The sequence below is a fragment of the Sinohyriopsis cumingii genome, chromosome 1 (assembly GCF_028554795.1).
Source record: "Sinohyriopsis cumingii isolate HCF-2022 chromosome 1, ASM2855479v2, whole genome shotgun sequence".
Taxonomy (NCBI): domain Eukaryota; kingdom Metazoa; phylum Mollusca; class Bivalvia; order Unionida; family Unionidae; genus Sinohyriopsis; species Sinohyriopsis cumingii.
The window spans coordinates 6051620-6066349 of NC_142961.1; the positions used below are offsets into that span (position 1 = coordinate 6051620).

A 14730-nucleotide genomic window follows, 5' to 3' on the forward strand; every position below is an offset into this window, starting at 1 on the left:
TAAGTGGTAGGTTGATCGAAAAGTCAATCGACGATACATTGATAGGTAAGGACAATTGTATTCTTGCAAATATGATAATAAAACTGAAATATTGTCACATTTTATATTAATATCTGAAACCAAATTTTAATGAATTTCGGACCATTTATATTCATAGACAAAAGTCATCGGTAAAAGACTGTTACTTATGAGCGATTTCCTGAGGGTTTCTAAACATCATTACATAACATTCTGTCTCCAATGGGTGTTATTTACCTGGTGACAAGGATATACCAAAATAGACACGAAGCAAATGACTAAACACTACGTTTCTTGCAACATAAAATCCTTGAAATTATTTGCATACACTGAGAAATTGACAGATCAATTCCTCACCTTATCTCATTTAGGTTAGACTATGTGTACAATGTTACAAATTATACATGTTAATGCTGCTAATTGTATTACAGTATCTTCCTATGTTCACCTCAGCCTGGCCATCGTTCGCATCGTTCCCAGCCTGCAGTTTCGTGTCTACTGGTGTTGAGGCTGGAAAGATCAAGATATAATTGTTAATAAATTCATTTACTGTCAATAATCACCAATAAAAATCTTAAAGTGGATTTCAACATATATTGTTTGTACTAATACTTTTATGTCCCTATAGCGATTTGTAAGAAAACCATACATTCTTGGATATTCATACAGTTGAGTTATATTTGCCTATCTCTGTGTGTGTGTGTGTGTGTGTGTGTGTGTTTGTGTGAGAGACAGAGAGAGAGAGAGATTAAATGATGATAGTAACTATTAAAATAAAGAGGAATATTTTTCCATGTCTTTTTCAGTTGTTAATGTAATTTCATTGTTGCCAATTTCTTATTTGAGTATTTTCCAAAACATAATTCTTTGTGATTAATTAAATGTGATTAATTTATATGTAAATGCGTGTTGCATACACCAAATGCGTTCGAATAAGAGCTCTATATAATTGCAGAACTGGTTTTCTTGTTGTTTAAAAAACCTTCTAAACAACCACTTAATCAATACGTAAACTGTTATTGAGTTTTTAATACAAATATATGCCTCTAAACATAAAGGCTTTATCAAACAAACCTCCCTGATTCGTTTCTTCTTTATTTAGTTACCACTTTTATATGACCACTATCATTCTAGCTCCATCTATATGAATAATCAGACTACTCAATATGCATCATTTATCATTGATCGGTGTTGAATCTTATTCCAAACTCCAAAATGTAGCAGAGTAAATCGATGCAAATATACAAAACAAATAACATGGACCTCCATACATTTTATTATGATACGCCCCTCTTGACATGTACACAAATAATTCACTAGAAAAATAATTACCAAATATTTAATCAATTCTGGACATTCAAGAATTGATTCATGTAATAACCTTTATATCGATTTCATATCCTTACCGTGATGAACAGTACAAAATTAATTTCTAGGTAGTTCAGTTGCTTTTCCATGAAGAATATTACCAAATTATTTTCCATGAAGAATAGTAATGAATGATTTTCAATGAAGAACAGTACTAAATGATTTTCTATGAAGAATAGTAATAAATGATTTTCTATGAAGAATAGTAATAAATGATTTTCTATGAAGAATAGTAATAAATGATTTTCTATGAAGAACAGTACTAAATGATTTTCTATAAAGAATAGTATCAGATGATTTTCTATGAAGAATAGTATCAGATACTTCTTGATGAGTACAATATGAAATGCTTTTCCATTATGAACAGTATCAGATGTTCTTTTTTCCGTGAAGAGTGTGCATGATTAGGATTTTTAACGTAGCTTTAACAGGTTTTCAGTCATATCGCTATGATATCTGCAGTTGATAGTGATGTCTAGCAAAAAGGCCATCAAGCCGCAGACATGTAGCATGATGTATCACCCAGTCACATCACCAGGCTGACCAGTCCCAACACTAATCTCTTTATGCCGAGCGCCTAGCGAGGCAGCTGTTAGAACTATTTTTAAGTCTTTGGTATGACTTGGCCGCAGTTCCAACCCACGACCTCTCGCTTCTGAGGCGGATGCTTTAACCACTAGGCCACTGGAGCGGTCTCCGTGAAGAACTGTAACATACAATTTACCATTAATATCAGTATCAAATTCTTTTTGATTAGGATCAATATAAAATACTTTTCCACGAAGAATAATATAAAATGCCACTGCATCAATCTTTTGCCCCATATGAAATATTAATCCAGGTCTGTTTGTAATCCCTTAGGCACTGAATGATAAGAACAACTCAAAATCGAAAATGTACGGGATAAAATGATGTCTCTCTTTTTATTTAAAAAATTCTCTCTTTTTGTCATCCTTATGTAGCTCAATTATTCAAATGAAATGGTGGGTTCTAATGTGCTTTTAACCATTTTGTATTGACATATGCCTCCATCTATTATTATCTCTATAACAATTCACGATTTGATGGCCAAGCGAGCGACTATTTTGGCTGAATAGAGCTGGTAGCGATGGGTGATACTAAATGCACCTGGCTCTATAATTTGTTTGTGGAGTGGTTAAGTGGGAGATGGAGAGGGGGCTGCACTGGAAAAGTATGTTTGGAGGAGACTGGTATTCTGGGAGCATGAAAAACACTTCCAAATAAAAACGTTGTTAACAGTATCCCACCTTTTATAAGAGTTATCGATATTATGAACTATTGAAAATGCTTATGATATATCCTTGATACAGATATAACGAAAACTCTTCTAAGTTGTTCACATCTTGATCTACACATAACAAACACACCACGCAATGTACTATCTGTGAATTGCTAGAGACATTGATTGGTGATCTTTGCACTCTCTTCCATAGAACAATTTATAAACAACTCATCACTGGTCCACATTGTAAAAATATTCTCCTCCTGTTTGCCTCTACCCCCCCCCCCCACAATATTTCAGTGTGACTGATTCAATTGGCGATGACGTATATGGTTATATATATATATAGATGACATAAACTAAATCCATCCCCCATCAGAAGTAAAACGTGTTTAGAATATTAAATGCAGCCTACTAGCAGCCAATCCAACAGTGACAGCTGTCCTATATTTTTCTTCAATACCAAGAGTGGTTCAAGACCAGTTTTAGACAACGTACCTTACTTGCAATAGACTGTTTCGACATTAATTAGGGTTTACAAGTATATGCCTGAGACTCAGAGAACATAGAGAATACAATGTCGATAGAAAAGTCTTCAGGAACATACTCTGCTACAACACAAAAATGATGTACGATGAAGACCTTCAGGACATGTTGGTTCTTCAGAATTATGATCCACATACGGTGATTGTAAAGTTTTGAAAATAACTATTGAAATGCTGAATGCTATTTTGCACTAATGGCTCGATAGCTCCGTATTGAAAAACCTTTAAATACACATCAGCTCAACAAATTATGTTATTTGTGTCGAACATTTTCAAAGCAATCTGAATAAAACCTTTGGCCACCAGAACTGCTGTTGAGAACCAAACGTCAGAATTACACAATGCAATTCACAAATAAATCATCTACTCTGTGTGCATCCTGCATGACTATGAAGACTTTAAAACATGCAAGACTTGATTGAGTGTAGAAAGATTAAAAGCAATGGCTACATTCCCGATGCTCAAACGAAATATCCTAAACGACACTGTTGTAAATCAAAGTGTGTAAATCAAAGTGTGATGTAACTAGTCTATATTTGGCATTGAAGGACTATACTATTTAAATCACCTTACAATCTTTATAGTTCTGAAGAATATTCAGTCAGATTCAACTGTTGTTCACCTTACAGCATCTATATACAACCAATAAGATCTAAGAGTGGAAACTTTAATGAATCACTCTGAAATGAAATTGCATGCTTTTCACATCAACATACTGATATTGCAGAACTTCCCACGCAAAGTTTAGAAACAATATTTTCCATCCAGACAGGTTAGGAGGAATAGTTTCTGTGAATATCATAATATCCAACTATACATGCTATGATTGTTGACATTCATCTGACATAAATATCATATTCATTACTGAAAACGAGAAAGAAAGCTAATCAATCGACATTTCGCTTGGTCTTCAAAGTGTGCCTTGCAGGTTAGACAAATAATATCATCGAGATATTCAGGTGTATTCTGAGATTTTCTTCATGCAACATGCCTAGATATAGTTGAAAAATACAACTGACCATTATATTTGTGTAATTAAAGCATATAATGATTGCCAAAATTAATATAGCGTGCATTTTGAATCCAATCTGACCTTAGAATGACCTAAAATCTCAAACTTAAAATGCTGAAAACAGGACATTTTATCTGGCATACTAAATTATATGGATTTATGGTGTTTCATTGCTTTTAAATTCCATGTGAATGGGATCACTGTTTTCAACAAAGTAGATCTGTTCCAAAAAATACAACAATACTCTCATCACATCTATTACCCAAGTAAGCGAGAAGTTACCACCTTATAGTTAGTTTACCCCACAATATTATAATTTATTAAAGACTAGACTATGTTTCCAACATCAGTCGTCGGACTGAAAGGCCAGTAGTTTTCAGGATGGCTATGTTCACTTTCTAAAATGTGGGTCGGACGCAAGCTTTCCTCCAATCATTAGGAACATGTCTTTCGTTTTAGAATTTTACAACCAATCGTGTCAGGCAATAATTATTACTTCCTAGTCTCAACAAAAACAATTTGGGATGAAGTTTCCCTGGACCTGGAGATTTTTTGGTGTTTAATTTGGCCACGGTTATGTCCACAACTGATAGGAAATGACAATGTATTTTTATTCTAATTATGTAACCCTTGTAGATACTCATTTGAAGTGGCTTGTTATATTTACTTTAAATTGCTACATTCCCATTCTTTCTTTATCATTAGTTTCAACTGTGTCTGTGACCATACACTCCTCAAGAATACTTCTGTTTTTTCTTCCATATATAGACAACTGTTATAATATTTCTCCACCCTTCGAACAGGTAAGTGTGCTTTGTTGTTTTACTTGCTTAAAACTAAGATAATTATTTTTAGACCTACTGCATGTATAGTGCTTATTCTTTCCTGTTTATAACTTTATGAATAACTGCCTCTTATTCTAATATAACTTCTTGGCAACTAATTTCTCTCTTTAAGCATCCAATCTGACTTGTCTGGAGCACTTTATGCTGCCGTTCATACATACTCACACCACTTCACATGAATCATCCTTCATGTTCATCAAACTGCAGCGATATAATCGCAGAGTACCATAATATTTCTTATAATGAATGAGACATTATAAGAGACATTATAAGACAGAGACTGTCTCCATAAATATGCAAGTTATACTAACAGTAAGAGACAAACAGAAAAGTAGTCACTTTTTTCAAAATGGATTGCAATGTGTATAACTTTCCAAACATGAATAATTCGTCATATAAACTTGGTGCTTGCCCATATCTGAAATCTCATTGATTTTCACAAGTTATTGATGATCCACAGAAATACAAAAGATGCTTTATATTTTCCTATGTAAGCCTTACTGACATTTCAATATCTCCACAATTGAAATCATCAAAAATCTGTATATGGTGATAATGAAGTCAGCAGACTTTAATCAAAAGACCATTCATTAAGAAGTGTTTTGTTAATATCTTTTCTTACAGGAGTTTTGTAAACATATCATGTTGGTATGTTCTGTCCTTTTAAAACTCATTCAATATATGTATTATTCATTAGCTGGTCTACAATCGCTGCCTAGTGATGAACATTATACACATTTCCATTTTAAAAGGTTCGTGATAACACCACAATGCCATATATTTCAAACTGATCTATATGTTGGTCCTGAGAAAACATTGGTAAAATTTCTTGCAACGGCCTAAATGTTGTGATGTAGCAAAAAAAATTAGCAATTCATGGTGCTTCTTTTAAAAAGCTACAAACAATTTATTTAAGGTTTGATTCATCCAAAGCTTTCCAACCATCGATATAGTTAACAACTTTTTGAGGCTTGATTTTCAGAGTCTTCGCCAAAGCCATGCTTCTCAGAATTAATAAATTGGTCTTTTTCACGAGATCCATAAATGAAGACAATAAAATGTCTTGGTCACATCATGTCTTTCCTTCCAAAGTTTCCAAAACATGAGACAAGATTAGATCGTCTTCTGAGGAGTTTAGTATTTTTTGTGACGTCTAATTTATTCTTCGATAAACACAGAGGAAGAAAAACTTTAACTCTTACAAATGAATTGCGTTTCAAATGTTGTGTTTCTTTTAATTTATTTTCACTTTGTTTTTATTCTCAGATTGAGTATCGCTACTGAAATCATCATTCAACTTATAAATATGCAAATATTTGGACCAACAGACATCCTTGTTACATTTACAAATTCATGTGATTGAAAATATTTTCAGAGTACACGTCTGCGCTTTTCATCGTACATATTAGTCCATGCATGATATTGTTCACTTCTATGTCTACAGACGAGTTTAACAAAGCGTGCGATCGACAAGAACTTGCTGCTGTTGTAAAAAACATCGGATGATGCAGCAATTCAGATAAATCGGTGTGTCAGTATTTTCTCCTAATGTTATGTAAATAGTTTTATTCTTTATTGGGGGGGGGGGGGCTAACTGAGATAGTATTAACAGTGTCAATGCACCTCCCATACCCTGCTTATGCCTTCAACAGAGTCCCAGGTAGATAGATAGATGGATATATATATAGATGGACAGACAGACAGACAGATAGATAGATAGATAGATAGATAGATAGATAGATAGATAGATAGATAGATACATAGATAGATAGATAGATAGGTTTTATTGTTCAAAATTTTCCATACGATCCACCTGTTTTTGCACAAGTGAATGCCTGGAAACAAGCATACGGTTTCATAATTCAAAATCAAATTTTGTTCAATTGCCGTTAGATACAGATAAAAGAAATATTGGCGGTTTGGGTAACACAATGACACTATCTCTAAACCAGATATTTTATCTCTGAACCAGATATTTTACCGACAGACAAAGGGCTATGTTACCACAACAATTCTGAGACTTGATAATAATTCAGAATAGTACATTTTCATCCAAAGCGTCAAAACTTACAAAATTTGTAGGATTAATAACTCACCCAATTTTATGTTTACTCGCCTACTACTTTCGCTTTCAATCTCTTGTCCAACTTACCAAAATGATTATATCTGGAATCCAGTTTTATAGCGAAGTGATTTTAAGCGTTTAATTGATCTTGAGTTAAAATTATGGCTAGTCCATGATTATATGTTATCTACCCATATTTGTCAACCAGTGCAGTGATTAAACCAAACTGTGCTGCAGTACACCATGAAACCATGAGGACCAAATAAAACCGGTGTGGATGCACTTTTTATTCCCGTAGATTGTTGCAATCCGTTTGGTCTCACAGGATAGTTTCGTATTTTGACACCTGCCTAATTTTTAAGGTAGAAGGCAGGAACCTAATTATCACAAGCCTAGCATTTATAAATTCACACAGAAGCTAAATCTGTAATATGGTTGAGATTTACTTTTGAGTTAGGCTTGGAAATGGGTTGGCTTGTTGGTGACTGCCTGTCACAGTTAGACGAGCATTGGAGGACTCACGGTACTAATTCCACTCCAATGGTAAACATATGGAAACACTGTCATATTCAAAATTCAATAACTTAAAATTTATGGGTGCTGATAATGACACCTATAATTTTTCGTGCACATCTAACCTTGGTGCAAGCTTATGTGTGGAGAACACCATATGACCCGCGGCAATTTGTTTATATACATGTGCATGAAACACGTGTTATTGCTTCTGCACCAAATGAATCAGGTGCTACTTTCAGTATTGAGTACTCCTGAGTCAAGCCTGTAAAAATGCTAAAATTGCATCAGTAGAAATTTGTCAATATTTTTTTTACATTACATATAGGATAAGCTCTCAAAAGATATTTTTCCTAAAATTTTAATTTTCATTATTAACCAATTATGGACCACCAAATACTCTATCATTTCTTCACCCATTTCTAGACTGGTTCACAGTTCTTCCGTATAATTAGTACCGTGTGTCCTGGAGATCAAATGCGTAACTTGGGCTGCAAATAAGCAGCCCCCTTGGCTTACGTATTTACATGTGTCTGCTACAGAGGTAACTATCTAAAAATCTAGATGGTTGAGGGGTGATGAAAATTATGCCCATTTGTTATATTACTAGTGAACTTGATTCATGAATAAACCACATACTGATTCTTTTAGCTGCCTTGTCACAGGAAAATATTCAAAATAGCTCTTTCCTGTCAAAAATGAATGTAAAAAAGAGGGGTTGGTGGCAGTATTGCTTCAGCATAAAAGCCACCAGCTGCATTAGGAATTAACCTGATTGCTGCAGTCAAAATGTCACATGTATGTTTTCTACAAAAAATCATTAGTTTGTTTTAGTTTGTATCTTCAGTGTAAAATTATTCTTATTTTTCTGCAATAGGTCATTGTCGGATGAAAATTCATCAGATAAACTGTCCAGTGAGACTGAGCGATTTCTGTTCAGCGGTGGAGAGTTCCTGGTGTCACTTATGTCCCGTGACGGCAGGACCAGTGTATGAGGAATCAAGAATGTCAAACATCTATTTTGAAGCTTGTTTTATTTTTTAAAATTTTTTTCCTTTGGCGTGGTGATGGATGTTTAATAATTCTGAGAATATACTAGGCGAAACAGTGTTACAGTTATGTGGATTTATTATTATGGTGGAATTGCACCCCAGGAAAAGTGAACAAGCGTTAATAGAATTTGGCTTAGCTGCAATTTAGGAACTGTAAATATGGACTTGCGAGAAGAAGAAAAAACTGAACACAAGAACAAAAACAACTTAAAGTCATTATTTTAAATTGATGCACTTTGTTATGTAGTGTATAACGTTAAATCCAAACCTATCATGGAGAGAGGCTAGAATTACAAATCGGCTATACCGATTTATCCATGCATTTTGCCGGCTTAGCATTCTGCACAAATTTAAAGATAGTATTTTCAAACGTTTACCTGAAAATTATAAGAGAATGAATTAATAGCAAGTCAGATTTGTGAATTTTATTCAGCAAGATTTCCCTAGTCTTCATCCATTGGTTTATTGCATCACCTCACTAATAGACCAGCCGAACATTTATTACCTAATGATTTACACCTCATCCGCCTCGCGACTGGTCGAACCGTATTGGAATTTGGAACAATCATTATATAGCATATATCCTCTTTCACACAAGTTTGTTTTGGAAGTTTAAAGGCGTTCAGAAGTAAATAACGTATGTTGAAGTGTAATAATATGCGATAATACTACATAACTACCTATCATTAATTGTAATTATTAGTGATACTTACTACCGCAGTTTAGTGCTACTTTTAATGTCAGTCATATGTTTTTCATTTATTCCTGACTTCCTTTAGACCCTGCTAAGTCGGTGACAATTTCCGAATTTCTTAACAAATTTCCAAATAAGAAATAATTTTTACAACTTTTCTAGATTTTAGAAAAAAGAAAACACTCCTAAAGTCCGCATTAGTAACGGAATTTTAGTATTTCATTTAGTCTTGAACATTTTAATCTAATATTCAGCTTTTATTTTAGTGTTGACTAAATTCCCTGACTACATTTTATTACTAGCATATTTTATTTACAATAATTTCAGAATTTTTCTTTTACTTCAAGCCTCTGGCATTTTAATCTAACGTTCTCGGGATTTTCTGGACATTTTCGGAATTTAACATTATTTTCAGTGGTGGTCATATTTTAATATAGTAATCTGGATTTGATTTTATATCTCCACTAAACCTCTGTATTAGTTTCATACCTTTTGCATAAGTTTTAGTCAAATTCATTAGTGTTAATAAGAGTTGTCTCAGTTGATTATATCTTTTTATCACATGGATAAAATATACGCAGATTTACCGACATTTCCAACAAAATCTGAGGTATAGGTAGTGCAGCTTTATATATAAATAAAATAAATATATGCATGTGCCACTAGACAGTATTCTGTCCAAAGAACTGACCTCCCTCTGATTGGTTTGTAAATGGACAAGTTTTGGATGGTGATAGTGGGTGGCTGCAATCTTGCAAGTCAATAAAGTTGCATGCTAGTCAGAAGACTTGGGGTGCTTGTCAGTAACACTGTACTGGTTCGCAAATTTGAGTGCTGGGCAATACGTGTGCATGTTGGTCAGTATGTGAATGTGCTGGTCAGAATATGTGGGTGCTAATCAATAGCATTGTGCTTTTTTGTATTTGTACATGCTGGTCAGTAGGTCTAAATGTTGGTCATACGTTGTTTGCACATTACATTTCTCCTTGTCACCAGACTTGTCAATGATGTCTAACCTATGGACATCTTCAACATAAACTTTTCCCTTGTCTTCAGATTAGCCCATCAAACAAAACCTTTAAACATTTTTAAAAATAAAAGTAACTTTCCCCATATTCCTTGACAGGTCAATTATGTTAAACCTATAGGCTAATGATAAGTTCCCCTTCTGCCCTATGAGGCCTAATCAGAGACTGGAACAAATGGTAAATTCCATTGTTCCTTGAAAGGTCCGATTGTTCCAAAATTGCCCCAAGCAGCAGAGGGGGCGAATCCGACATTTTGTCCAATCGTTATTTTGCTTAATTAATACTTTCTGCAACTCAACGATCTAGTGTCGTCAGCGCCTGGTAAAAAAAAAACGACGTCGTCGTCGGGGGATCGTCCAATCGTCATTTGGTTTAATTAACACCTTCTGCGCGTCGATCCCCAGCGTCGTCAGCGTCCGGTAAGCACATCGACGACCGCGTCGATGTCATTGCCCCCCCCCCCCCGCTGCTAAGTGGTTATTTACAATGAAAATTATTTACAACTAAACGAATATTTGGTCAAGTCCGATACGATATCGTGTCCGAGGATCATGTAAATTTATCGTTACAAATCCATGTGGGGTCGACTGAGCATGACTAAAAAAGTTTCGAAAAACATTAAAGTCCATGTCACCGCCGCACCATGTCTGCCAAATATTTCGTAGCGTGTGTGTATCAACGCCGTTGAATACAGCAAGAATATTACAGTTGTCTCTGATTACTTTTGGAATCTGAGTGTATCGTTGAGTGACATATATCACGTCAGTGTTTTTATGCCTGCCTCTGGAAAATATCCTAGCTGGGTTCTTTTGATTGTCTAACATAACATCATCATACACGACTAGATTGTTAACGCCGCCATCAATATCATCGATACCTGGTGCATCATTGATATCCGTAATAAACTCAATGACATTTTTTTTAGCGATCGCTGATGCATTCTCGTTGAAATCTTTCAACACCTCGTAGCATCGTTGATCATCTACGCTAGGAGCAACCAAATACAACTTATCCCACTTCATCCATCTCATTATTAAATTAAGTAACAATTGCGTCTTGCCGGATCCAGATGGTCCGATGATAATCATCCGGATCGAGTTTGGTAACGCTGCAACATGCTTAACTGGTTCTCTTGTTTTAGTCGCTGAAAAGTCAATTATATTCATGTCTCTATACATAAATTATGGATCTATATTGTGTAAAGTGTAGAGTGCGTACTGGCACAAATGATATGACAACCGTTACAACAAGAAATAACAGATCGGCGCTTACTGGCAAGTGTGCACAATGCGGTACAAAGAAATTTAGATTTATTTCTATTAAACCCGGAGATGTTTTAAAAAAAAGCGAGGAGGTGATATTGCAGCCAAATTGGCAAAACTCCCCGGAACACCGTGGGCAAAGTATCCAGGAGAAAAACACCTCCCAGGATATAACTACTGTGGCCCCGGAACACGATTAGATATTAGACTCGATGATCAAAATCAGCCCAAACCCGGTGAGTATCCAATAAACGCTATCGATAAGGCGTGTCATGCTCATGATGTTGCTTACAAAAGTAGCGATCTGCAACAGCGTCATATCGCGGATGTAAAATTAATTCACGCATTAAATGCTATTCCTGATAAATCCGTCAAAGAAAAATTGGCCTCATGGTTGGTAAAATCGGCTATGAAAGGTAAATTAATGATGGGCGCTGGTAATTAATAACAACATGAAATCCATCTATTATTCTCCGAGAGGATACTGGAAGGGGAAGGCCGCAATTGGTAAGCTTGCAAGCGCTGCAAAGGTAACAAAGGCCACTGCGGCTAATTGGTTATCCAAACAGGCTATATGGCAAATCTATCTACCACCGCCTAAACAAATCAACTTCTCGCGCTTTGATGTCAGCGTACCTAATGAAGTTCATCAGGCTGATATACTATTTTTGCCGCATGACAACGGTTACAAATACGTGCTAACCGTAGTTGATGTTGCGAGTCGATACAAACAAGCGGAGCCGTTAAAAACAAAGTCGGCAACTGAAGTAGCCGCTGCGTTTGAAAGAATTTATCGAAGAGGCCCTCTGCGCTGGCCAAATCTATTACAAGTTGATCCCGGTAGTGAATTTCGCGGCGCTGTTTTATCAACGCTGAAACATCATAGCGTCGCGATACGACGAGGTCATACTGCGCTACATCGTGATCAGGCAATTGTTGAACGATTCAATCGGACTCTCGCTGAACGGTTATTTGGATATCAATACGCGAAGGAATTCATCCAAGAAAAACGATCTCGTGAATGGGTTAAAAGGTTGCCAGGTGTAATTGCAGCGTTAAATAACGAGATTACCCGAGCAATCAACATGAAGCCCAGCGACGCGATTAAATACGAGTATATACCCGGAAGATCAAAAATAGATAGCGTTTCCAAGCCGATTCTCGGCGATGTCACTGTCAGATATCTGTATGAACCAGGAGAGCTTGAAGGCGGTAAAAAAAGAGCTACTGATCCTATTTGGAGTGTTACCACACATAACATATCAACGATAACACGATCAACTGGTAGACCACCGATCTATAGACTGGATTCAACTGCTCCTCAGCGCGGATTTACACGCGAGCAACTACAAGTGATACCTAACGATACTCAATTGCCCCCACGTGGTCTTAACTAGCGCCGTTGCGTCTATTGCACTCAAGACAGGTCAACCTCACATTGTTTTTGACATGACCGAGACTGTTATCGATCCTATCCACGGTAAATTGGCGAGTGTCTTTATCCGAATAACGCCAACTCATTATACAATTGCAACTCGCGCAGTGATTATTCTGTTGTTGTCGTAGCGAGATTATTAATTCGGCATCAATATCAAAACGCCGCTGTTTTTTTTTATCCTGTTGGCGGTAACCCGAGAGTTTTCTATCAATGACGCTTGCATCGATGGTGACTTTGTCGCCGGCTTCGTCGGTGGCTTCGTCAATAACAATTCTTCGAAGCTGATTTATCCTTCGTACTCTGGACACTGCAAGATAGACTAGATTCGACCATTCGATGCGATTATCAACTATCCAAACAATTGTGTCCGTGATGGTTAGTCCCTGCGAGGAATGTATTGTTGTTGCGTATCCTAGCGTCCACGGGGATTTATCAGCACGTAGCGCGTCCTCGACGACGCTGATATCAACGAGCACAATATCATTCAGCACGAGAATTTGTTTTTTTGTCCCCGACGCTGTCGGGGCTGGAATTTCAACTTCAATGTTCTGCCGCCGTGTGTCCGCGGGTCTATAACATAACGGCACTGGACGCGTTGGAAACTTTTCCTTATGCAACGTAAACAACTTCCGCTGAAGTGTGTCTCTGACTATCTTTCTACTCGCTACAATCAAATCGTTTGGTCTCCATGTTTCCCAGAATTCATTCAACGGCGTTTCCGGAATCACCTCGCGGATTATTTCACACTGAACTCTATCCGGCTGTAATCTGATTAGTTTTTTAACCTCGCGCAGTTGTTCATCAAGTGCTCGGTAATCAGTATCGGTTTCTTCATAATAGTCTACGAACCCGCTCAACCACTCATGTGGACCCTCGCCGACAAATGGTGGTGGTTGGCCATGGTCGCCACACATGATCACCGCTGTATTCGCGCGCAGCAGCCACTCAAGAAACATTTGTAAAGTATCTAACGAAACAGTACATATTTCGTCCCAGATGATAACCTCAGGAATAAATTTTTCACCCATTCGATCAGGAGTCCACTCACCGCCGCTGTATCGAAAAAAGCTGTGATAAGTAACGGCGTCAACATTTCGTTGTTTTATCTCTCGCGCTAGTCTATGGGTCGGTGTAAGCACGATTATACTTGCCCGCGTTCGAAATAATTCAATTGCCCGAGTCGTCTTTCCTGACCCGCCACAGCCGCTTAAATAAACCGTCTTGTGTCTACAAATTGGATCAGAACACGATGGTGCATTAGACCATTCTGACAATTTATCACCGCGTAAGTAGTTGTTCTCAACGGTGACATCTGCTGACGGGGAATAATCGCGTCGTATTTCATTTTTAATTCTCCATGTACCCCAACTCTCGTCCGGACTAGTAAACTTGGCTACGTTTTCCTTATACGCTACGTCAACATAAAACGAATCAACGGCTACTCTAACCGCGGTATCGGGGAATCTATTTATCATCGAGAATAAATTGATAGCGGCATAACCCAGCATAGACGCCCTCAAATGTGGATACGCCGGGCTGTCTCCATCGCTGTAGGTAACAACTGTACCCAACCTTGTTCCATTGGACAAGAAAGCTGTTTTGCAGTTCACGTATCTATTTTTTGCCACTGCGTCCTTGATTACGAAA

The 14730-nt window shown here is 36.8% G+C and overlaps 1 protein-coding gene across 1 annotated transcript in view; it reads right to left on the reverse strand.

The window, feature by feature from the left end:
• LOC149806359 (uncharacterized) overlaps positions 1-14730 on the reverse strand; it is a 105799-nt gene that overhangs the window by 37342 nt on the left and 53727 nt on the right. Inside the window, exon 12 of the mRNA XM_089951279.1 lies at positions 467-528. Within this exon, the coding sequence (XP_089807405.1) occupies positions 467-528 (62 nt within the window). The remainder of the gene's footprint in view (positions 1-466; positions 529-14730) is intronic.